Source organism: Odocoileus virginianus, chromosome 32, assembly GCF_023699985.2.
Source record: "Odocoileus virginianus isolate 20LAN1187 ecotype Illinois chromosome 32, Ovbor_1.2, whole genome shotgun sequence".
NCBI lineage: Eukaryota > Metazoa > Chordata > Mammalia > Artiodactyla > Cervidae > Odocoileus > Odocoileus virginianus.
The window spans coordinates 77,232-104,353 of record NC_069705.1 but is presented as its reverse complement, the minus strand read 5'-3'; the positions used below and the strand labels follow the sequence as shown (position 1 = coordinate 104,353).

General features: G+C 36.9%; 1 protein-coding gene across 2 annotated transcripts in view; it reads right to left on the bottom strand.

Moving 5' to 3' along the window:
• The window catches only part of LOC110126585 (disintegrin and metalloproteinase domain-containing protein 18), a 102,197-nt gene that overhangs the window by 46,181 nt on the left and 28,894 nt on the right, over nt 1-27,122 (bottom strand). For both annotated transcript variants that reach the window (XR_002310482.2, XM_020876315.2), the window contains exons 11-14: nt 23,083-23,219; nt 21,580-21,763; nt 8,076-8,171; nt 1,086-1,284 (exon numbers count right to left, since the gene is read on the bottom strand). Coding sequence is in view for 1 of the 2 variants with exons in the window: in XM_020876315.2 (XP_020731974.2) it covers nt 1,086-1,284; nt 8,076-8,171; nt 21,580-21,763; nt 23,083-23,219 (616 nt within the window). In the remaining variant the exon portion in view is untranslated. The remainder of the gene's footprint in view (nt 1-1,085; nt 1,285-8,075; nt 8,172-21,579; nt 21,764-23,082; nt 23,220-27,122) is intronic.

Below are 27,122 nucleotides of genomic sequence, written 5' to 3'. Positions count from 1 at the left end.
CTATAAAATGAAATCAACCCACCTAAAGTGTGCTTCGTGCTAAGTCATGTCCGACTCTTTGCAAACTTATGGACTGTAGCCTGCCAGGCTCCTGTCCATGGGATTCTCCAGGCAAGAATACTGGAGTGGGTTGTCATGCCCTCCTCCAGGTGATCTTCCCGACCCAGGGACTGAACTTGCATCTCTTACATCTCCTGCATTGGCAGGCAGGTTCTTTACCACTAGCGCCACCTGGGAAGCCCCCAACCCACGTAATACATAGAAAGGTAAATAGAGAATCAGGCAAAATGAGGCAAAGAAGGAATATGTTCCCCAGAAGAAAAAGGAAACAAAATGGAGATAAGCAATCTACTTATAAAGAGTTCGAGGTATTAATACTAATATTAATACTAATATTGTGTGTGTTAGTCACTCAGTTGTCCCTGACTCTTTGCCATACCATCTACTGTAGCCCACCAGGCTCTTCTGTCCATGGAATTATCCAGACAAGAATACTGCAGTGGGTTGCCGTGTTCTACTCTAGGGCACCTTCCTCACCCAGGGATCAAACCTGGGTCTCCTGCATTGCAGGTGGATTCTTTACCATCTTAGCCACCAGAGAAGCCCCGATACTAATGTTAATTTTAATTTAAATTTTTACACTTAACTTTAAGTGTGTGGGGAAGCTGTCAAGTCACAGAGACAGATTAATGTTTCTAAAACCCAAAGTTTTAGTTGAAAAATTTTGAGTCTTGTCCTTAGCAACAGATTTGGCCAGTTATTTTCCTTGAACTCACATGCTCACTTCATTCATTTTTGATGTCTTCCAAATACCCAACTCTTAATCAACATCATTTGTCTCAATCATTATTTTAAGTAAAAATGGTGTTCCATGTCAAAAGTGGCTAGTTCAGTTCACAAATCAACCAGCTGCAGAAGTGCTTTACTGTGTCCGCTGGTATGCAAGTGCTTTAAATATCCTCCCCAAGGATCATGCAGAATATTAAGAAGATATGTACCCAGAAATTGAGGCCTCATAAAATTATTGATTTTCACTGTTTCATCAAAGACAAGAAAAAGAGAAATATATTAAAAAAGAGCAGTACCTTTTCCAAATACCTTGGCACATTGGTTGTCAGTAGTTTGGCATCGTCCATTGTAACAATATGCAGTCCCCGACCTGCACAACTGGCCATTCATGGCATATGTGTCAGGAACGCAATTACTCGAAGTCCCATTGCAATACTCGGTAAAATCACACTCCGGATCCACACTCTTTCTACAGGGAGTGCCTGCTACTGATATCTAGGAGGAAAATGAAAATCATGTTCCATGGGTCACTATTCTCAATCTCTTACTGAAGAGAAAATGAGATGTGTCTGATTACAGCGAGTCCCCTACATATCAACGCGTTCTACTCCATTTGGAAACCAGATTTGTTCATAAATCCAACAAAGTTAGCCTAGGTACTTAACTAACACAATTGACTGTATGGCACCATACTGTAACAGATTTATTGTCCTTTTCACATAAACAATACATAAAAAAGCAATAAACATTTTAAAGCTTATAATGTCTTGGAAAGTAGAGTAGTACAGCACAACAGCTGGTATCCAGGGGCTGGCATCAAGTGAACAGGCAAGAATTACTGCCTGGAGGAGGGAGACCAGCTGAGAGATGGTAGAGCTGAAGGATCATCAGGAATGAGATGGAGGGTGATGTTTCAATCACACTTGATATTAATAGCACGGGTTCTGGTTCCTTGGGGAAGCAAATGCACATTTGTCATGTTTGACAGTTTGCAACTTGAAGGTTCACACGTAGGGAACTTACCAGATTGATACTAGAAAGGATTACAGAGCCCTACTGCTGAATTCTCCAAAGGAAAAGGCAAGCAGAGTATTCATCATGAAGCCTGAGGAAAAGTAACTGTCTCAAAGGCTAAAAGGATCCTCCACCAGAGTTTTATGTTTTACATCAAAAGACCACCAGACTAACCAGCCTTTGGATGGAGACAGAAGAAAAATACTTGCTCCTCAAAATTGGAGAAACATTGCCTCTACCATTTTCTTCTTGGAGATAGATACCCAGGAGACAAACTCCCTGGTTTCATATATGCCACTATATTTAAAATAGATAACCAACAAAGACCTACTGTATGGCACAGGGAACTCTCCTCAACATTCTGTAATAACCTGAATGGGGAAATAATTATGCATATATAATTTGTATAACTGAATCCCTTAGCTGTACCCCCAAAACTAGTACAACATCGTAAATCAACTGTAGTCTGATATAAAAGAAATTTTTAAAAAAGCTTCCTGGTTTTAATATCTTACTAACTTATTTGTGTGAATGAGACACATAATTCCTCATTTGTAAACTTGGGATAATAATCATTCTCTTGTAAGGTTCTTGTAAGTATTAAACTGAATTAATGTAACAAGTGTTTTGAACAACATACAGTAAACAATATATGGAGTACCTATTATCATTGTTGTCATCATCACCATTACATTTATCATTTGCGAGCTAAAAGTCCTCTTTGTATAGCTCAGATAAAGAGTACATTTGTGATCACATCTTTATTCCCTGTTGATTTAATCAGGCATCGTTGCTTTCTATGATGAAGTTCACCATGGCCAGACATTCTATGTATGTTAAAGTGACACACACACTCTACAATCTAGTTTCATTGACTTAATATTTAACAGACTGAGACAAAGATAAGCAATAAATGAATGAAATGGCATCTTATAAAGGACTGTATGAAAAAGAAACTCTTTCAACCTAGAATTCCATTTTTAGGAAATATATATTTCAATAATGACTGTGAAATAAAGACTTGCCCAGAAAATAATAATTAACAGAATTGATTTCAGCAGATAGAAATTACAAGGAATAGTAAAGGGAAGTCTTCAGATATAAGGAGTATGATAGTGAGCAGAAATTTACAGAAGGAAATAAAGAGACCCAGAAATGGAATAAAAGATGTTAATTGCAAAATTGTTTTCCTCATTTTACTTGCTCTAAAAAATAAGACTATATAAAGCAAAACAAGTAACAAAATATTTTGTGTTTATAATATGTGAGAAATGTTCTTTTATATAAGGTCCATCTCTATACATGAAGTGGTGTATTATATGAAATGAAACTCTGATTGATCAACGATCTGTAAACTCAGAGAAACTATTAATAGTAAAATGATTTTTTAAGGTTAAATAATAAACCAGTAGCAATGAAAAAATCAAACCATGTTGTACAGTTTTAGAGTCTATATTTAGTTTGCAGATCAATTGCAAGGCTCATAAATAACAACTGGGAATTCAAAATAGTATAGCTAGTTTGGAATATATGTTTACAGTTTCCTATAAAACTCCATATACACTTACTCTATGAACCAGAAATTTCATTTATAGTTATCTAAGTGAAAAAAATCTAATATTCATGCAAAATCTGCTTATGAATATTTTTATAGCAGCTGTATTTTCACCACCCAAATGGAAAATGAACCAAATGGTCCTCAACTGGGAATTGTATAAATAAACAGTGGTACATCCTAGTATTGCTTGCAATACTATTCAACAATAAAAATGGAATGACTTACTGATAAACACAACATAAATGAAGCTCAAATGCATAATGCTAAGAACTGTGGTGTTGGAGAAGACTTTTGAGAGTCCCTTGGACTGCAAGGATATCAAACCAGTCAATCCTAAAGAAAATCAATCCTGAATAGTCATTGGGAGGACTGGTGCTGAAACTGAAGATCCAATACTTTAGCCACCTGATGTGAAGAACTGATTCCTTAGAAAAGACCCTGATGCTGGGAAAGGTTATAGGCAGGGGGAGAAGGGGACAACAAAGGATGAGATGGTTGGACGGCATCACCGACTCAATGGACATGAGTTCGAGCAAGCTCTGGGAGCTGGTGATGGACAGGGAGGCCTGGCACGCTGCAGTTCATAGGATTGCAAAGAGTCAGATATCCTGTAATTAATACTTTTTTTTTTCCTGAGCTTTCCACACATGGTCATGTTTCTAGGGTATATACGTAAGACATAAACTCATAATGATCGATTAACTAAATAATTTATACTCTATTCAAAATATGCAAAAATTGCTCAGGAAAGGGATTAAACTAATTCAAATTTCCAAAACCACTCTGCAAAAACTATCTTTAGTCCCATTCCTTAGATAATATCTGGCATTGCTTTTAAAATTGCTATTGGATAACTGCTCTATAATATTGTGTTATCATTTTATTTGTGTTTATCTTAATTGCTGCAGATGATCAGTGCACACACTGAACAATCATACTTTTCATTGCTGTAAATTGCTTGGGTACTCCATTTGCCACTGTGTGTGTGTTTGTGTGTGTGATGTGTGACTCAAGTTTGATTTATTAATTGTGAGGATTCTTTGTATTTTTGCTACTCTACACATTTGGACTTCCCTTGTGGCTAAGCTGGTAAAGAATCCGCCTGCAGTGTGGGAGACCTGGATTCGATCCCTGGGTTGGGAAGATCTCTTGTAGAAGGGAAAAGTTACCCACCCAGTCCTGTATTCTGGCTTGGAGAATTCCATGGAATATACAGGGCCTGATACACACAAGGTTCAGTATTCTTGCCTTGAGAACTCCATGAACAGTATGAAAAGGCAAAAAGATAGGACACTGAAAGATGAACTCCCTAGGTAGGTAGGTGCTAAATATGCTACTGGAGAACAGTAGAGAAATAACTCCAGAAAGAAGAAGAGAAGGAGCCAAGCAAAAACAACACACAGTTGTGGATGTGACTGGTGATGGAGGTAAAGTCCGATGATGTAAAGAGCAATATTGCATAGGCACCTGGAATGTTAGGTCCATGAATCAAGGTAAGTTGGAAGTGGTCAAACAGGAGATGGCAAGAGTGCACATGGATATTTTAGGAATCAGCAAACTAAAATAAACTAGAATGGGTGAATTTAACTCAGATGACCTATCTATTACTGTGGGCAAAAATCCCTTAGAAGAAATGGAGTAGCCATCATAGTCAACAAAAGAATCCGAAATGCAGTACTTGGATGCTATCTGAAAAACTACAGAATGATCTCTGCTCGTTTCCGAGGCAAACCATTCAATATTACAGTAATCCAAGTCTATGCCCTGACCAGTAATGCTGAAGAAGCTGAAGTTGAATGGATTTATGAAGACCTACAAGACCTTCTAGAACTAACACCCAAAAAAGATATCCTTTTCACTATAAGAGACTGGAATGCAAAAGTAGGAAGTCAAAAATACCTGGAGTAGAAGGCAAATTTGGCCTTGGAGTACAGAATGAAGCAGGGAAAAGGCTAATAAGAGTTTTGCCAAGAGAATGCACTGGTCATAGCAAAAACTCTTCCAAGAACACAAGAGAATACTTTACACATGGATGTCACTAGATGGTCAATACTGAAATCAGATTGATTATATTCTATGCAGCCAAGGATGTAGAAGGTCTATACAGTCAGCAAAAACAAGACCGGGAGCTGACTGTGGCTCAGATCGTGAACTCCTTATTGCCAAATTCAGACTGAAATTGAAGAAAGTAGGGAAAACCACTAGACCATTCAGGTGTGATCTAAATCAAATTCCTTATGATTACACAGTGGAAGTGACGAATAGGTTCAAGAGATTAGATATGTTAGACAGAGTGCCTGAAGATATTTGAATGGAGGTTTGTGACACTGTACAGAAGGCAGGAATCAAGACCATCCCCAAGGAAAAGAAATGCAAAAAGGCAAAATGGTTGTCTGAGGACGCCTTACAAATAGCTGTGGATAGAAGAGAAGTGAAAGGCAAAGTAGAAAAAGAAAGATATACCCATTTGAATGCAGAGTTCCAAAGAATAGCTAGGAAAGATAAAAAAGCCTTCCTCAGTCATCAATGCAAAGAAATAGAAGTAAACAAGAGAATGGGGAAGACTAGAGACCTCTTCAAGAAAATTAGAGATACCAAGGGAACATTTCATGCAAAGATGGGCACAAAAAAGGACAGAAATGTTATGGACCTAACAGAAGCAGAAGATATTAAGAAGAGGTGGCAAGAATACACAGAAGAACTGTACAAAAAAGTTCTTCATGACCCAGATAATCACGATGGTGTGACCACTCACCTAGAGCCAGACATCCTAGAATGTGAAGTCAAGTGGGCCTTAGGAAGCATCACTATGAACAAAGCTAGTAGAGGTGATGGAATTCCAGTTGAGTTATTTCAAATCCTGATAGATGATGTTGTGAAAGTGCTGCACTCAATATGCCAGCAAATTTGGAAAACTCAGCAGTGGCCACAGCATTGGAAAAGGTCACTTTTCATTCCAACCCCAAAGAAAGGCAATGCCAAAGAATGCTCAAACGACCACACTATTGCACTCATCTCACATGCTAGCAAACTAATGCTCAAAATTCTCCAAGCTAGGCTTCAACAGTTCATGAATGATGAGCTTCCAGATGTCAAGCTGGATTTAGAAAAGGTAGAGGAACCAGAGATCAAGTTCTAACATTCATTGAATCATGAAAAAAGCAAAAGAGTTTCAGAAAAACACCTACTTCTGCTTTATTCACTATGCTAAAGCCCTTTGACTGTGTGGACCACAATAAACTGGAAAATTCTTAAAGAGATGGGAATACCTGACTACCTGACCTGCCTATTGAGAAATCTGTATACAGGTCAAGAAGCAACAGTTAGAACTGGACATGGAACAACAGACTCTTTCCAAATCAGGAAAGGAGTACATCAAGGCTGTATAATGTCACCCTGCTTATTTTACTTATATGCAGAGTACATCATGAGAAACTCTGGGCTGGAGGAAGCACAAGGTGGAATAAAGGTTGCTGGGAGAAACATCAATAACCTCAGATATGCAGATAACACAACTCTTATGGCAGAAAGTGAAGAAGAACTAAAGAACCTCTTGATGAAAGTGAAAGAGGAGAGTGAAAAAGTTGGCTTAAAAGTGAACATTTCAGAAAACTAAGATCGTGGCATCTGGTCCCATCACTTCATGGCAAATAGATGGGGAAACAGTGGAAACAGAGACAGACTTTATTTTTGGTGGCTCAAAAATCACTGCAGTGGTGACTGAAGCCATGAATTAAGACACTTGATCCTAGGAAGGAAAGTTATGACCAACCTAGACAGCATATTCAAAAGCAGAGACATTAATTTGCTGATAAATGTCCATCTAGTCAAAGTTATGTTTTTTCTAGTAGTCATGCATGGATGTGAGAGTTGGACTATAAACAAAGCTGAGCACTGAAAAATTGATGCTTTTGAACTGTGGTGTTGGAGAAGACTCTTGAGAGTTTCTTGGACTGCAAGGAGATCCAACCAGTCCATCCTAAAGGAAATCAGTTCTGACTATGCATTGGAAGGACTGATGCTGAAGCTGAAACTCCAATACTCTGGCCATGTGGTTCGAAGAACTGACTCATTTGAAAAGACCCTGATGCTGGGAAAGACTGAAGGCTGGAGGAGAAGGGAAGGGCAGACGATACGATGGTTGGATGGCATCACTAACTCAATGGACATGAGTTTGAGTCAGTTCCGGGAGTTGGTGATGGACAGGGAGGCCTGGCGTGCTGCAGTCCATGGGGTTGCAAAGAGTTGGACATGACTTAGTGACTGACCCAAACTGAACTGAACTGAACTGATACGGGGACTATACAGGGTTGCAAAGACTTTGACACAACTCAGCGATGTTCACTTTCACACATTTTGTTTCACATTTTGTCTGCTATGCCTGTTATATTTTTTCCCTTAGTCATTTGACTTTACAATTGCTTTGAGAGCTGATTTTTTTTTTTTTTGTATAAGAGTGTATATGTTTATTCTACTCTTTATCAGATAAATTAGAAGATGGCAAACTGAGGTTTCAACATAATGGAAGAATCAGTACTAACCTTAGATGTGTTCTTTATCTCATCATATTTGTCCTTAATGTCCGTGGTTGTTTATGCACTCTCTTGCTTTGTTCCACTGAATTTTTTACGAAGTCTGTCAATTCTGCATTAATTCAATTCATATAGCATTCTATTATCACAGTTCAATCATCACATAAACGTTGGAAACTCACCTCACATTTTGACGTACAGCATGATCCAGAAGCACACTCTACTAGGCCTTTCAGTTTACATATATTATAATCACAGCAATCCTTAAACTGACATTCCTAAAATTTCATAAGAAGAAATACCATTTTAGTTCCACCACTTAATAGGTCTTGTTTCTCAGCTTCTACTTAGTACTCTATTGTATTCAACTTTTCAACTATGTAATATACTTATGTCTAGTGAAGCTTTATTATTTTACTATTTCTAGAATTCTCAAAAGCACATGCAACTATGAGAACTAGAGCAATAATATCTAAAATAACAGTTGGTCATTTGCATTCAATATTTAAAATATGTGGTAATTAATTAATAAATTGGAATTATAACATGGAAATTATAATTAATTTGGATATAACCTGGACACAAATATAACATGAAAATGGAAATGTAACATTTGAATTTCCAAAAGAAAACTTCCCAGCTATCTTTTTAGTGACTTGTTAACTAAAATTTCCCTTTATGAATAAAGCTAAAGAAAAGTTAGGCTATATATATATATAACACAAATCTATTTAATATAGGAGTCATGTGCCACATTTTACTATAATGGAAATACATTGAAAAAAAGGATATTTTGACATATATATTTTGACAAGGTAAATGGCAGTCAACTGTTATTCAAATTAGATGATAATTTTAAATAATGTTAACCAACTATTTTTCAATTAAATGCATTGCATTTATATAGTTTATATACTCTTTAATGTTTTTATATTCTTAAAAACTTGTAAAATTAAATATCTTCCATTTACTCAAAAATTAAGTTTTAAAGATTTTGTCCTTAATAAGATTCTTCATTTAAAATTTTTCAAATGTTTCTAATTTTTCTTATGTTTATGTGAATAGATATGTATTTGTAAATATTCCCATCATAGAAATAATATAGAAAACATGGAGTAAACTCTGAAGTTGTGATCATACTCTGCAGTTTCCTGAGGTTCTCACTGGTTATCTTATCCTTAAAAAATGAGTTAGAGCATATAACTTTTTTATGTACTCTATTTCAGTGTTTAATGTTCCAAAGTTCAATATCATTACATGAGTGTATGTGCATGTATATATTCTTTCACGAAGAGGAAATAAGGATGCATGACCAAACAATGTTTGTCAAAACTAATTATGAGAAATCAGTTTAATTTATAACAAGGTAACATGCTAATGGTGTCTTATTTTTATTATTAGTTCTCTGATTACTAATGTTTTTGAAAATGATTTTGCAGTTTGTAAAATTTTGCTTATGAATAATCATTTCTTCTCACAATTTTCACCATTTTGCCTAAGGATTTTTGTTTATTCATTTTCTTTTCCCCCCCTTTAAATAGGAGTGACTTTTTAAAAATCTCTGACTACCCTTTTTCTTCTATGTTAATAACTTTTCCTTAAACTCTATTGTTTGTCTTATTAACGGTGTCTGTCATTCCTTGTAATTTGCAACTTTCTTCTTCCTTTATGACTATTGCATTTTATATCTCGTTACCAAGACCTCCAATATGCCAAGAATATATTATCAATATTTTACTCATATTTTATTGCTTTTTAAAACTTACAGACTTTTTTACAGAAATGTACACCTCCATATTTTGTGGGATATTTACTCTAGCATTTATCACTCATAAATGTATTTGTGAATACAGGAATAAATCAATGCACACACCTGCATGTGTGTGTCAGTGCAAAAACAGAGCTTACACTTGTATAAAATGGGCGATATTTACAAAAATATAGGTGCCAATGCCATTCTCCCAAAATCGACCTGGGACACATCTGAACTGAACAAGCTGGGTTTATTAATAGTTTCTGCAAAGGAAAACAAATGCCATGGGGAACTGTATACACCTCCATGAGAGTATGTAATTAGAGGATTGAGGCTTAGGTAATTTGGGGAGGGTTTAAAGAGTCTGGACTTTGTAAGACTAGATGCTGTCAGAAACCAGGATTTCATCTATGATTGGGTATTTTAATAATTCTTATCTAGAAGAAGAAAGGGGCTTCCCAGGGGGCACAGTGGTAAGGAATCTTCCTGTCAAATGCAGGAGACACAGGTTGATCCTTGGGTCAGGAAGATCCCCTAGAGTAGGAAATGGCAACCCATTCCAGTATCCTTGCCTGAGAAATTTCATGGACAGAGGAGCCTGGCAGGCTACAGTCCATGCGGTCATAAAAAGCCAGACACAACTGAGAGAATGGGCACACACAAACACAAGAATAAAGACAGTATTAACACCAGGGCTGAAACTGGTAAAGAAGCAGGAAATACTCACTGGCCAGGAAAAGGGGGTGTTTGGTCACTATTGCAACTTGGACAATATCCAGGTTTTACCCTCCTCAGAAATAAAGTGAAGGGCCTTGCTTAAAGAGTGGCTTTACTCTTTTTCCTTCATCCATTTTGATTACAGATGTTTCATTTCTTAAGCCAATGGCCCAATATCACAGTGAGCCGAATTTAACAGCCTCGTAGTATGGCTTGATATTTTGTAAGGCAAGATTACCCCCAAATGAACTCATTTTCTAAAATGTTCCTTTGTAGTTGTCATTCATATGAAAAATCTGAGAGAAAACACATGACAGACATGGCAAAACTGAAACACACAGCTAGGGGTGGTTGTTTAGTCACTAAGTAGTATCCAACTCTTTTGTCACCCCATGGACTCTCACCGCTCTAGGTTTCTGTCCATGGGATTTCCCAGGCAAGAATACTCAAATGGGTTTCCATTTTCTTCTCCAGGGGACCTTCCCAACCCAGGGATCAAAGTCACCTCTCCTTCATGGGCAGGCAGATTCTTTACCACTGAGCCACCAGGGAAGCCCACCGCTAGTGGTTCAGTTCAGTTCAGTCGCTCAGTCGTGTCCGACTCTTTGCGACCCCATGAATCGCAGCACGCCAGGCCTCCCTGTCCATCACCAACTCCCGGAGTTTACTCAAACTCATGTCCATCGAGTCGGTGATGCCATCCAGCCATCTCATCCTCTGTCGTCCCCTTCTCCTCCTGCCCCCAATCCCTCCCAGCATCAGGGTCTTTTCCAATGAGTCAACTCTTCACATCAGGTGGCCAAAGTATTGGAGTTTCAGCTTCAACATCAGTCCTTCCAATGAAAACCCAGGACTGATCTGCTTTAGGATGGACTGGTTGGATCTCCTTGCAGTCCAAGGGACTCTCAAGAATCTTCTCCAACATCACAGTTCAAAAGCATCAATTTTTTGGTGCTCAGCTTTCTTCACAGTCCAACTCTCACATCCACATATGACCACTGGAAAAACCATAGCCTTGACCAGATGGACCTTTGTTGGCAAAGTAATGTCTCTGCTTTTTAATATGCTATCTAGGTTGGTCATAACTTTCCTTCCAAGGAGTAAGCGTCTTTTAATTTCATGGCTGCAATCACCATCTGCAGTGATTTTGGAGCCCAAAAAATAAAGTCTGACACTGTTTCCTTACCAGGTAGCAAAGGGAAGAGAGGTAAGGGTAAGATAAGGGCATTAAGAGATACACACTACTAGGTATAAAATAAATAAACAACAAGGATATATTATATAGCACAGAGAAATATAACCATTATTTTTAAATAACTTTAATGGAGTACAGTCTATAAAAATGCTTAAAACATCAAAAGTCCCTTTATATTCTTCCCTACTTCTCTTTAAGAAAAACTTTGGAATAAACCTTCCAAGTAACACTGTTCCTAATGGGGTATTTCAAATGTATCAAAGAGTCACTCCTCACCCATTTGCACACATCCTATGTTATTATAATGAGAATTACATTATCCATGCATTCATTCAATCAACAATGTTTGTTGAGCCTGCAATATATATCAGATACTATTCTGTGTGCTGGTGGTGCATCAATAATCAAGCTATGAACCATCTATTTCCTCTAATGTTATTTTGTTGTTCTTTTGCCATTATCACCTTTTATGTATGTGTGTATGTATATTTAATGTCCTATGGCCATTGTTCCAAAACATTAAAATAGATTCATGCAGTTGGTTAACTTATATTTCTAGATAAAATTTAGGGTCTGACTTTGCAGGAGAGTAACTTTCAGGTTAAAAGGGGTATGTTGACTTGGATTTAATAAAGAATAAATTGAATGCAATTTGACTTTAAAAGAAACAGCTATATATTTATTGCAATTTCTGTGTGTCATTCAGTTTTGTTAAACCATTTATACTTTTAATGTACTGGAAAGAATTCATTAACTTTACACCTATTTGTTACATAGTTTTTTTTTTTTTTTTAAGAGCATAGTAAATATGCCTTTGTTATTTCATTCTTTAATTATTTATTGACTTTTAAAAAATAAAGACTATTACTCTTTGTCTCAGGTATTCCACTATTGTACTCTAATAGCAATAACACTTTTTTTTTTAGTATCAAATATAATGGATCTGCTTCTAATGAGTCACTTTATATATTAAATTTTTTATAAATTACTGCTAGAAAGTTTCTTAAAACTGACACTAAATTTTATTCTGAAGTACATTTTTGAAGAAGGAGTATTTAGTGTTAAAGATTCTTCCTCAATTAGTTGTGATATGTTTTTATTTCTTTGTTTAGTAAAATAATCACATGGATAAATTTAGTTTGCCTTCTTCCAAATAAACCTCAATTGGGCAGACTTTTCTTTTGATTGTGTATGCAAGTTGTGCTTAGTCATTTAGTCATGTCTGACTCTCTGACCTCATGGATTCTAGCCTACCAGGCTCCTCTGTCCATGGGGCTTCTCTAGGCAAGAATACTAGTGTGGGTTGCCATGCCCTCCTCCAGGGGATCTTCCCAACCCAGGGATCGAACCCAGGTCTCCTGCATTGCAGGCGGATTCTTTACCATGGATTTACTTGTCAATATTTATCATAGAAAACTCGCATCTAGGTTTGTTATGCTAGACTATAGTGTGTGTTTGTGTGTGTGACTTTATAATACTGAATTTTTCTTTACTATTAAAATTAGTTAAAATTTTTATGTTTATTATCTGCCAACTAGTTCAAACTATAAGCTTTCCAAATGCAGATGGCAGATCTTGGGAGATCTCTAAAATATTTTTAATGGTGTCTATAAGGTCAACAAATTCTTAATAATAATTAGACTTTATTTGTCTTTTATATAGTGTTGATATTTGCATTGATCGGGTAAAAGCAATTGTATATGAAACTACTAGAGGTCTAGTTTAAATCAAAGCTTCTGGTCATTGTATTATTCACCACCATGTGCTCAACAGCTTCATTTAAGGAGGTCTTTGGTAAAGAAGTAGAAAACTACTAAATTTGTTGAATTTTAACCTCTGAACATTCCTCTAATATTGTGTGACAAACGGAGAGCATTCATAAGCACCTTTTATGCATACTCACAGTGTAGTCTCCATTACCATAGATTCTCAAGGAAAACACTTTTATGATTGTTTGCATTACAGATTGACTAGTCACATTTACCACAGAAAGTGTTTTTACTTGAGAGAACAACTGACAGACAAACCACGGTTTTTCAGGCTTTGGTGTTTGGCAGATGTTTTCTTAAAAGTGAGTGAAGTATGCCTGTTACTCCAAGGAAAACAACTGAATTTGAATCTTTCAAGTGAAAACTAGAATTTTGGAAAATTTTACCATCCATAGAGGTTTCATTTTTCCACTACTTTTTTTGATGACATTAGTGATGATATTAATGAATATAAGGTTATGGTATTTTATAATGAAAAATATCAATATTTAGAAACTGCATAATTCGGTGAAACAGTACCAGAAATTAGAAAATTATATGCATGCAAAAGGTACACTTGAAGTTTGATATAGACCAGTGGGTTTTAGCGTAATAGGATACAAATAATCCACTAATTTTGGTTTCACAATTAACAATGCAACTATTAGAAATTTTCACTTTTCAAATTTGGTGTAGTAACAAGTTTTCTGAACAGCTAGTAAAACCCCCTTCTATTTTATAACTCTATATTTGTTTGAGGATGAATTCATACACATTGGGATTGCATCTGGAAATGATAAATTTGAAGAGAAATCACTATCTCCTCAATATCGATTCCTCCAATCTTACAATAAGGATTCTTTTTGAATTTGTTAAATATTTCCATGATTCCTCCTAGCAATGCTTTGCATTTTTTTTTTAATTCCATGGCCCTGCACATATTTTACTGGACACATTCTTAAACATTTCATGTTTCTTAGTTCTGTTGTAAATGGTGTCTTAAAATTTCTTTTTCTAATTTACTGTTGATATAAAGAAGTCTCTTTATCTTTGTGAACTATGTAAACAATGACCTTGATAAATGCACTTATACAAATTATAATTTACTTCTGGATTATTTCAGGTCTTAATTGTACACAATCATGTTATTAGGAATGAAGTTACACTTCCAATTGTTAAATATTTTCTTGTCCTGCTTTGTTTTGCTGCCTAAGGCATCACATTCAAAATCAAGTGAAAGGGACAATAGGGGGCATCATGCCTCATTACGGACTTCAGGGAGAAAGACCATCATGTATATGATGTTAACTGTAAGATTTTAGGCGAGGGTGGGATGTTTCGAGAGAACAGCATCAAAACATGTATATTATCTATGGTGAAACAGATCACCAGCCCAGGTTGGATGCATGAGACAAGTGCTCAGGCCTGGTGCACTGGGAAGACCCAGAGGGAGCAGGTAGAGAGGGAGGTGGGAGAGGGGATTGCGGTGGGGAATACATTAAATCCATGGCTGATTCATGTCAATGTATGACAAAACCCACTACAATATTGTAAAGTAATTAGCCTCCAACTAATAAAAATAAATGAAAAAAAAAAGATTTTATAGACAGCTTCCCTTAAAATACAGTAGGTTCCCTTTTAATAGAAGATTATTATTTCTCCACTGAGATAATCACATTTAGAATTCCTTAAGTAAACCAATAAATTCTGTAATGTGTGTGCTAGTGTGTGTGTGTGTGCAAGTGTCATTACATTCAGTTTATAACTTTTCCTGAGAATTCTGTGACCATAAGAAATATGAGCATAAATCCATCCTCGGAATAGTCTCATTAGATATTTTATCAAAGATTTGTGTGTATATATGTGTGTGTGTGTGTGTGTGTGTGTTTAGGTCTATCCTACTGTTTTCCACCCCATGGACTGTAACTTACCAGCCTCCCCTGTCCATGGGCTTTCCCAGGCAATAATACAGGAGTAGCTTGCCATTACCTACTCTAGGGAATCTTCTGGACACAGGGATAGAATCTCTATGTCTTGCAACTCCTGCATTGGCAGACAGATTCTTCACTACTGTGCCACCTGGGAAGCCCTTTAATTAAGGTTATCTTATCCTTAAAAATGAATTACAGTGTATAACTTTTTTCTATACTCTAGGTAATGTTGCATAAAATCAGTATAATTTCTTAATTTTTTAATTTCACCAGTAAAGACAACTGGTATGGACTTTTCTAAGTTTTAAAATTATGCACATTATTTCCTTAAATTATATAAGACTATTCACGTATTTATTTCTCCTCATGTTGTTCTTTGTTCAGTTCAGTTCAGTTACTCAGTTGTGTCCGACTCCTCGCGAACCCGTGGACTGCAGCACACCAGGCTTCCCTATCCATCACCAATTCTGGGAGCTTGTTCAAACTCATATCCGTCGAGTCAGTGATGCCATCCAACTATCTCATTCTCTGTTGTCCCCTTCTCCTCCTGCCTTCAATCTTTCCCAGCATCAGGGTATTTTTAATGACTCAGTTCTTCACATCAGGTGGCCAAAGTATTGGAGCTTCAGCTTCAATATCAGTCTTTCCAATGAATATTCAGGACTGACTTCCCTTAGGGTTGACTGGTTTGATCTCCTTGCAGTCCAAGGGATTCTGAAGAGTCTTCTCCAACACACCACAGTTCAAACGTATCAGTCGTTCTGAGCTCAGCTTTCTTCATGGTCCAACTCTCACATGCATACCTGACTACTGGAAAAACCATAGCTTTGACTAGACAGACCTTTGTTGGCAAAGTAATGTCTCTGCTTTTTAATATGCTGTCTAGGTTGGTCTGAAGAAGGAAATGGCAACCCATTCCAGTATTCTTGCCTGGAAAATCCTATAGATGGAGGAACCTGGTAGGCTACAGTTCATGGGGTCACAAAGAGTTGGACACAACTGAGCGACTTCACTTTCTTTTTCTAGACTATAGTCACAGATGGGGAAGGAAATAGTAACCCACTCCAGTATTCTTGCCTAGAGAATCCCGTGGACAGAGGAGCCTGGTGGGCTGCAGTTCATAGGGTCACACAGAGTCTAACACAACTGAAGTGACTTAGCAGCTGAAGCAGCAGCTTGGGTGGCCACAGTTTTTCTTCCAAGCAGCAAGAATCTTTGAATTTCATGGCTGCAGTCACCATCTGCAATGATTTTGGAGCCCAAGAAAATAAAGTCTGTCACTGTTTCCATTTTTTCCCCATCTATTTGCCATGAAGTGATGGGACCAGACTCCTTGATCTTCATTTTGTGAATGTAGAGTTTTAAGCCAGCCTTTTCACTCTCCTCTTTCACTTTCATCAACAGGCTCTTTAGTTTCTCTTCGCTTTCTGCCATAAGGATGGTGTCATCTGCATAGCCAGGGTTATTGATATTTCTCCCAGAAATCTTGATTCCAACTTGTGCTTCATCCAGCCTGGCATTTTGCATAGATGTACTCTGCATATAAGTTAAATAAGCAGGGTGACAATACACAGCCTTGACATACTCTTTTCCCGATTTGGAAGCAGTCAGTTGTTTCATGTCCAGTTCTATCTGTTGCTTCAGATTTCTCAGGAGGCAGGTAAGGTTGTCTGGTATTCCCATCTCTTGAATATTGTTCCACAGTTTGTTGTGATCCACACAGTCAAAGGCTTTAGTGTAGTCAATGCAGACATTTTTCTGGAATTCTCTTGCTTTTTCTATGATCCAGTGGATGTTGGCAGTTTGGTCTCTGCTTCCTCTTCCTTTTCTAAATCCAGGTTGAGCATCTGGAAGTTCTCTGTTCATAGACTGTTGAAGCCTAGGTTGGAGAACTTTTGGCTTTACTTTGTTAGTGTTTGAGATCAGTGCAATTGTAAATGCTGCTTTTTTTTTTTAACGAATATTGTTCATTTTAACCTGGTTGTTAAATTTATTAGTACAATATTTTTGATGCCATCCTACTATTTTTTCATGTCATATTATAAGACATACAGTGTTGCCTTATCTTTAAGTACCATTATTCCTGATTTTTTTCTTTACTAATGTTAGCAGAGTCTTATCCATTTTATTTATTTATAACAGGAACTTGCACTTGGGTGTAGGATGCTTGAATATAGAAGCTATGTTGACCATGAAGATGTTTTGGGTCTTCTGATGTCAGCCCCGTTAGATCTGCTAACTAATTATTCTGCAATGGTCTTGGTTTTCATTACATTTCATATTAATGTAATTCAAATTATTTTCTGCTTTGCCTATTGATTTCTTCATCCAAAATACATTCTCCTTGCTAATTTCTATCCTGGTAATTCCAGGTGTTTACATTTATCCTTCCCTATTCTTGTAGCACTTACTCCACATATAGGGGAACCCAGGTGAAGATCTGTCACCTTCTCATTGTCTCTTCAATATGTCACAGAAGAACTAGCAACATGACCACAGGTTAGGATAAGGAATCTACTGGATCTACTCTGAGATGAATTTTCCCAAAGATACCAGGTACCACCTGGATTCTCTACATGCCTATGCTACCCATGATGGTGATTTGGGTCCTCTTTGTAAGCCTCTTGAGTAAAGATTCTCTATTCATCATTCTATAATGATCTGGGTCTCCCCGGTGAACAGCTACAGCAAACAGCTGGAGGTCACTATGGAGGGGAATCACTGAGGAAATTGCTGCTTTATATCCTTACTTGGGCCACTGTAGGATCTCAACCTCGACTTGAACAATGAGCTCTGGCTCTGAAACTGGCTTGGTTGCATAAATTTAGCAAGGAATTGTGAATTTCCATTAGTAATATTTGGCAACAGCCCTTTGTTCACCTCTTGTTAGCTTTCAGCTACATACATCAAGGACTCTCATCATTGACCACCCAGATATCTCTTAACCACAGCTGCTTGGCCTCAGCTATTTTGGAATTCAGCAATCCCTAGTGGCATTGAATGCCCAACTCCATAATGGTACTTCCAGACACCAACCCTAGTTTATAGAAGAAAGCTACCACTGAGATTTTCAGCAATGTTGGAATCTCCTTGGAAATGCACTTCTTCATTGTTTTAGTGAAAGGGGTGCACTCTGGGCCACTCAAATAATTAGGTGCTAATTTTTTTAATTAAAATATGGCCATTACTCAACTTTTGATTCTTCCTGTATTACTCCATTAAGGTAGTCCTGGCATAACAACCTCATTTATTATAGCCCAGATTGTTTCCCATCTTCAAGGCTCCACCCAGCAGCAAATCAAGGCTGGCCCTAGGTTATCTTGGATGAAAGGATGCTCGTGCTCACTCAGTTGTGTCCAACCCTTTGCAGTCTCACGGACTGTAGCCCACCAGGCTCCTCTGTCCATGGCGTTTTCTAGGCAAGAATATTGGAGTGAGTTGCCACTTCCTTCTCCAGGGGATCTTCCCAACCCAGAGATCAAACGCACATCTCCTGTATTGGCAGACGGATTCTTTACCACTGAGCCACCTGGAAAGCCTGCAATGAGCATGCATATTAGTAATTTATTTGGAAGGTGTATTATTTCCCTACTCATGCTGTTACAAATGACCACAAACTTAGTGGTCAAACTTAAAATTACACAAGCTAATTTTCTCATGCTTTCTATTGGTCAGAATTTCAGATAGGTAAACTAGGTCAGGTTATTTGCTTACAGTCTCACAAGTGTAAAACCACAATTTGGAGAATAAGCATCCTATTGCTTTGGTCGCCATCAGCCAAGGGCTAGCCTTTTCTTCAAGAAAATACCAAAATTTCCTCTTATTCTTGCATGTGTCTTCCTCCAGAAGTAGCAGTTTGAGTCCCTCTCACTTTCCAAGGGTTTTTGATCCCCTTTCTGTAACAGCTCTCTGATTTCACCTGGAGAACATTCTGTTTTTGAGGGCACATGTGCTTAGACTGTATCCACCCAGATAATCCAGAATAATGTCCCTCTTTAAGGTCCATAAGCTTAATTACTTCTGCAAATTACCTTCTGCCATGTAATTTGCATACCCACAAATTCCGGGGATTTGAGAACAGATGTATTTGAAGGTCCATTCTGCCTACATCAAAGCACTGGCATGGGATATTAGGGAAGGGAAGCAAGCCAACACACGTAAATTTGTGAGCTGGTTATGGCTTCTGTAAGATAAAGCTAAATCTCACAAGTATCATTTCATTGCATATATATATATACCACATCTTCTTTATCCATTTCTCTGTCGATGGACATGTACATTGCTTCCACGCCTTGGCTATTGTAAAAAGGGCTGCAATAAACATTGGAGTGCATGTATCTTTTTAAATTATGGTTTTCCCTGGATATTTGCCCAGCAGTGGGATTGTAATACCATGGGATATTACTCAGCCATTAAAAAGAATGAAAGAACGCCATTTGCAGCAACATGGATGGACCTAGAGACTGCAATGCTGCGTGAAGTAAGTCAGACATAGAAGATGAAATATCATATGACATTCCTGATATGTAGAACCTGAAAAGAAATGATACAAATGAACTTACATACAAAAGAGAAAGAGACTCACAGACTTAGAGAACCAACTTATGGTTGTCAGTGCACACCACTATATTTAAAATGAATGACCAACAAGGACCTCCTGTATAGCCCCTGGAACTTTGCTCAATGTTATGTGGCAGCTTGGATAGGAGGGGAGTTTGGGGAGAATGGGTATATATATATATATATATATATAGCTGAATCCCTTCACTGTTCACCTGAAACCATCACAACATTGATAATTGGCTATCATCCAATACAAAATAAAAAGTTAAAATAAAAAATATCCCACAAGTAACTCTGCGAAATGATACAGAGTTGGGGACAGAAAACATTTTTTGTAAAGGATGAAACAGCAAATAGTTTCAGTTTTGCAGAAATGCTATGCCATACAGTTTCTGTTGCAACTATTCAACTCCACGGTTATAGCACAAAAACAGCCATAGACAACATGCCAATATATAAGCATGGCTGCATTCCAATAAAGCACCATTTACAAAAGGGAATGGCAGCTGAATTTGGTCCATTGGCTATAGTTTGTAAAACTATGATGCAGAGCATGCTTTAGAGAATTTCCTCATGCAGAGCAAACAATTGGGGACATTATCCACAACCTTAATTATCTGAGGACTGATTGCTAGTCCTGAGTGCATTAAGTTCTCCTTGATAACTGCCCAAGTATTCTACTCTATTGAGGGCAGAACAAACACTACAACACCAAGTATCAGGTACATGAAGCAAAAACATGCTGCAGGAATAACCAGTGCCAAGGAAATATGGTAAAGCACTGTCAGCATATGCTGTAGTTATCAGATGTCTATCTGTAGCCTGCAGCTGTGGAAGCTCACATTGTGTAGATTTAGCCCTAGATTATGATGCTTCATTTTATCTTTCATTAAAAATAATCAAATTTGTCAAGTAACTGGCACATATTCAGGGGTAGGTCAATTCAAGATGTGAATAGTGCTATTTGTCAAAAAACTAAGATGACACTGGAAAATCTGAGATAGTCAGAAAACATACACACACACACACACACACACACACACACACACATACATACATACATATAAGGAGATGGTAGATGGTTAAGAGAATTTGTAAGGATTTAAGTTACATAAATGAGTAGTGGTTAGCTATTTTTGTTGGTGGATAACAAAGTCATATAGCTGCTGGGGGAGTAATCATGAACAAACTTTATTTAAATGGGGGGATTGTTAAATATTAGAAAATAATGATACTATAACAAACTAAATATCTGGTCCTATCAGGTGAGAATAGTGTTAATTGCACATTTGGTTAATGGAGATATAGTATAATAGATTCCATGTTTATCTTTATAAGGATTATAAAGAACAAATTTTGATCATCCTGAAACCTGGAAATACAGGAATATTTGAGAATAATTAAGAAAAACCCATTATAATGTTTAGACATTTCTCGCAATGACAAAAGACAGAAAAATGCTGGACCAAATTCAGAAGTTTATAAAGAAAACAGAGACTGAAGTCATAAGATTTAGGCTAAAAAAGATTTCATTTAGTATACATACTCAAAAATTCTCTGCTGGCTTAATTGGGAATGGTATGTACAAACCCAGATTTCATGACTACTCATCTTCTCAGTTGAAGAGGTATGTGGAAATGATTCATACATCTTAATTTATCCTCATTTTTATAACTTAATTCTACTGAAAACTTAGTTGCATATATTATTCCATATATACCATGGTTGCTTATTAGAAACATATGAAATTGTGCTCAGAGTTCAGTCTTAATCACTCACCTGTTCACTGCCACAGTCACATTCTTCATGCATTTCCAAAATTCCATTACCACACACTGATTGATTTTGATAGAATGGTTTCAATATTGAAAACTTCTGAAGACACTGAGCTTCAGATGTTGAAACAAAATATTTATATTCATGCATGCTACAGTTGCTAAAAATCTTTACACCACTGGAAACTCTAAAATGAAATAATCCTCAGGTTAAATAAACCTAGCTAATAAAACCACATCTAAACAATAAACCATATATAATGATATGAATTGTAAGATGCTCCAAACAAAAAAACTAATGCTTTTTGGTGGAGACAATGTCAATCATGGCTAATTTTTTAAAATTTTGTTTTTAACTGGAGGATAATTATTTTACAATATAGTGATGATTTCTGCCATACATCAACACAAATGAGCCACAAGCACACACATGTCCCCTCCTCTTAAACTTCCCTCCCAATTCCCTCCCCAACCCACCGCTCTAGGTTGTCACAGAGCACCCTGCATTAATACAGCAAATTCCCACTGGCTATCTATTTTACAGATGGTAATGTATATGTTTCAATCTACTCTCTCCTAACATTCTATCACAATAACTGAATTTATCCAGCTTTAATAAAAGTTAGCCCTTCTACTTAAGCACTAGATCCTACATTCTCTCCTACATTACTCCATGATTTTGCTCCTGTGTTCCTTATATCCAACATCATCTTTTCCTCCTCTTTTCTTTATTTTGATCCATCTATACATACATCATAGCTCCCATCAATAAAATCTCTCCTTTGATTATAAATTCCACCCCATAATCACGAAAAGGTCATCTATGTCTATTATCTCCATTTTACTGCCTCCCACAGAGTTCATCAAGTTCCTTAAAAATAACCTAAAATATTGACTGGAATTGTACTGAACTTATAAACTTCTTCTGGAAAAATTAGACATTTTATAGTAAGTCATCTATTTCCTTAGTGCTGGCACACAGACTAGTTTTCAAGATTGATCACCCTGATGAATTTTCTGATATTGTTGTTCTGATGGTACACTGACTGATTCTGCTGCCTTTGCATAGGTAGTCAATCATAATATCTGCAAATAAGGACATCTACTTTCTTCTTCAAATCTTTTCTTTTTTTTTTCCCCTCAAAATAATAGCCCAAGCGAACAGTTCCATGTTACATTGCCAAGGCTGATTTTGCTTTGAACAACAGATACAACAACAATATAAACAGCAAAAGTATCTGTGTGAATACAATATTTCATAGCCCTCATAAATCTTTACATTTTTCCTCAAATTCCCTTCAGTGAATATTCCATTATTATGGGATCTGCCACTTTCTGGAGTCTTGTGTCACATGGACAAATTCACTAGTGTGATTTCTCCTCATGCACAACATTCCCTCCTGATTTTTGATGTGGGATTGAGTATAAAAAATAAATTCATCACATCTTGTAACCAACTGCACAAATATATGCATGACATTAATTTTAGAGGAAAAACAAGGCTTACATTGCTTCATGGTTCATTATGCACTTAGCTGTTGGACAGGAACACTCCTGGATGTCATCATATGCTAACCCTATTTTAAGGCCAAGTAGTTGAGCTATAATGACTGAAAATCCCTCCAGTGTTATTGTGCCTGGATACTGAAATAAAGAAAGTTGAAGAGAAAACCAATATGTAAGAAGAAAATGAAAGCAAGTAATACATCAAAAGAGCTTTGTTCCTATAAAATTTTATATTTTAATACTTTTCCATGTTGACCATATTTATACTTATTTTGATAAATCATCAATCTGAATATCCATATTAATTAACTTATTAAAAATCATGAGATGAGGTGGTGCAATCAAACACATTTAACTTTTTTATTAAATCAATTCATTCAATTAACAAATATAGTTCAATATAGACATGGGTCAGGCACTATGGTAAAAGATGAGAATATAATGGCATGTATGAAAAGAAGGGACTTTGTCCACACTTGGAGCATATTTTACAGAAGAGGGGAAAGAAAACAAGTCAGAAAGTAACAACAAACCTACCAGATATAAAGAAAGCATGAAAAGTGCTCTAAAGAAACGGAACCCTTCAACAGAGAATTCTGAGGAGGGGTATAACTGTATAGTTCAGATAGTTAGAAAAGTCTATTTGTGGCATTGATGCTTAGGATGAGATACAAAGTTTGGGAAATGACCCACCATTATGAATAGTGGTAGCAAACTTGTTTGGGAAGCTGTTCAAAGGCTGTAGTATAATGAGTGAAGTAAAGAAATGACAGGATGAAAGTTCAAGACACAGGCAAGGCCATGGTAAAGAAATCTGGAGTGAGATGTCAGCCCAAAAAGACTGACAGTAGGGAAGAGTAGCATTTCATATGAATGGAATGTAAATTGTATTCATTTCATAAATAAATATAGTTTATTTATGTAAATAAATGCATTTATTAAATTTATTTAATAATTACAAAATTTTTAGAACTTAAAAATTACAAAAAAGTGTTTAGAACTTCCCAGTTTTCTATATCAAAACAAATTATCATAAGTAAAATTTAATTCATACACTAAATAAAGATATTGTGTTTGTGTATGTGCATGGTATAAGGCATGGTGACTACAGTTGATGAGACTGCATTATATACTTGAAATCTGTCAAGACAGTGGGTCTTAAGCATTTTCATAAATAAAGTGGATTGATGGATATATTGATTAGTTTTTGGAATCATTCCAAAATTAGTATCAAATTATCACACTGTTCAGTTCAGTTCAGTTGCTCAGTTGTGTCCGAGTCTTTGTGACCCCATGAGCTGCAGCATGCCAGGCCTCCTTGTCCATCACCAACTCCCGTAGCCTACCCAAACTCATGTCCATTGAGTCAGTGATGCCATCCAACCATCTCATCCTCTGTCATCCCCTTTTCCTCCTGCCCTCAATCTTTCCCAGCATCAGGGTCTTTTCAAATGAGTCAACTCTTCTCTTCAGGTGGCCAAAATACTGGAGTTTCAGCTTCAGTATCAGTCCTTCCAATGCATATTCAGGACTGATTTCCTTTAGGATGTACTGGTTGGATCCCCTTGCAGTCCAAGGGACTCTCAAGAGTCTTCTCCGACACCACAGTACAAAAGCATCAATTCTTCAGTGCTCAGCTTTCTTTATAGTCCAACTCTCACATCCATACATGACTACCGGAAAAACCATAGCCTTGACTAGGTGGAGTTTTGTTGGCAAAGTAATGTCTCTGCTTTTTAATATGCTGTCTAGGTTGGTCATAACTTTCCTTCCAAGGTGTAAGCGTCTTTTAATTTCATGGCAGTGATTTAAAATCATCTGCAGTGATTTTGGAGCCCCCCAAAATAAAGTCTCTCATTGTTTCCACTGTTTCCCCATCTACTTCCCATGAAGTGATGGGACCGGATGCCATGATCTTTGTTTTCTGAATGTTGAGCTTTAAGCCAACTTTTTCACTCTCTTCTTTCACTTTCATCAAGAGGCTTTTTAGTTCATCTTCACTTTCTGCCATAAGGGTAGTGTCATCTGCATATTTGAGGTTATGATATTTCTCCCATCAATCCTGATTCCAGCTTGTGCTTCATCCAGCCCTATGTTTCTCATGATGTACTCTGCGCATAAGTTAAATAAGCAGGGTGATAATATACAGCCTTGACATACTCCTTTCCCTATTTGGAACCAGTCTGTTGTTCCATGTCCATTATAATGGTTGCTTCCTGACCTGCTTACAGGTTTCTCAAGAGGCAGGTCAGGTGGTCTGGTATTCCCATCTCTTTAAGAATTTTCCACAGTACACTTTAATTATGTAAATATTTTATTTGTCAATTATGTCTCAATAAAGCTAGAAAGTGAAAGTGAAAGTCATTCAGTTGTGTCTGACTCTTTACAATCCCATGGACTATACAGTCCATGGAATTTTCCAGGCCAGAGTACTGGAGTGGCTACCTTTCCCTTCTCCAGGGGAATCTTTCTAACCCAGGGATTGAACCTAGGTCTCCTGCATTGCAAGTTGATTCTTTACCAGCTGAGCCACAAAGGAAGTCCAAGAATACTAGAATGGGTAGCATATCCCTTCTCCAGGGAATCTTCCCTATCCAGGAATTGAACCAGGGTCTTCTGCATTGCAGGTGGATTCTTATCAGCTGAGCTATCAGGGAAGCCAATAAAGCTGGGGTGGGCAGGAAGAGTTGTGGGGTGTGTATGTTTGCATGTACACAAATACAGGAAAAAATGGAGAAGAAGAATGAATATGGTCAAGTTTCAATAGAGACTTAAAATCTATAATATAGAATATAATAGTTACTTCAGGTGGTGAAGAAGTGGAGTCCACCTGGGATTAACAGAAGCTTTTAGCATTGGTCAGGGGTCTATGCTCAAAGGAAACTAAAAAGAGACAGTTTGTGCGACTTTTAGACTGAGGCCAAGTATAATGGACATGGTATGTGGGTTCACGGGGCACTCAGGGCAAAATCTTTACTATTTCTAGCCTGGAAAATATAAAATGTGAATATCAGGAAATTATGACTGTCAAATACACAAGCAGAAAACTTCAGAAAGAAGATAATCTTAAGTCCGTCTCCCACATTTCTCGCTGATTGATTCCTAAGACACTCATACAATTAGCAGCCTCAAACACAACTGAAGAGCTTCAGCTGAGGCCAGAGCTGTCGTCTGTGAGGCTGAGTTGCTGTTCTGACTTTAACCAAGAAGAGCAATGAATGACAAAACAAGCAAACAAAAATCAACCCTCAACAGAGAAAAGCAGCAGAATCCAGACTTCCTACGAATGTTGTAATGTCCAAGGTTTCAAAGAATATCATTAAAAAGGCCATGGAAACAAAATCAGGTTGTGAGCAAAGGCCCATTAAACTAGCCTAGAATGTGTATTTTAGAAAATAAACAGTCTTCAGAAATGGAAAATATAAAGAAAAATCAGTGCCTCATGACAATTCTCAGAAATATTCTGAATACAGCCCAAAATTACTCTCATACCAAGAACCAGGACTATCTTGACTCTAGTCAGAAATGGCAATCAACAGAAAGCAAAGCCAAGATGAATTTCCTGACAAGGATTTTAAAGCAACCATCATGAAAATGCTCTAATGAGTATTGTGAAAACTCTTAAAGCAAATTAAGAAATAGAAAATCTCATCAAAGAAACAGATAATATAAAAAGAACCAAATGAAAACTTAAGAAGATAAAAAATACAATAATAGGAAAAAACACTTCAGTAGATGAATTTAGTAAAACAAACAAACAAACAAACAAAAAACAGAGATGACAGAAGGGGGTATCAGTGAACTTAAAGACTGATTAGTATAAATTATCTAACCTCAAAACAGAGAGGAATAGCTTTTGAAAAAATTAACAGAAATACAGGAACAGTGGGACAATGACAACAACAACAACAAAAACCTAACATTAATATCGTTAGTGGCCCAGGAAAAGAGAAAAAGTGCATAGCTGAAATATATTTGAAGAAAAACAATGGCTGAAAACCTCCTCAATTTGGCAAAAGACACAAATCGACATATTTAATA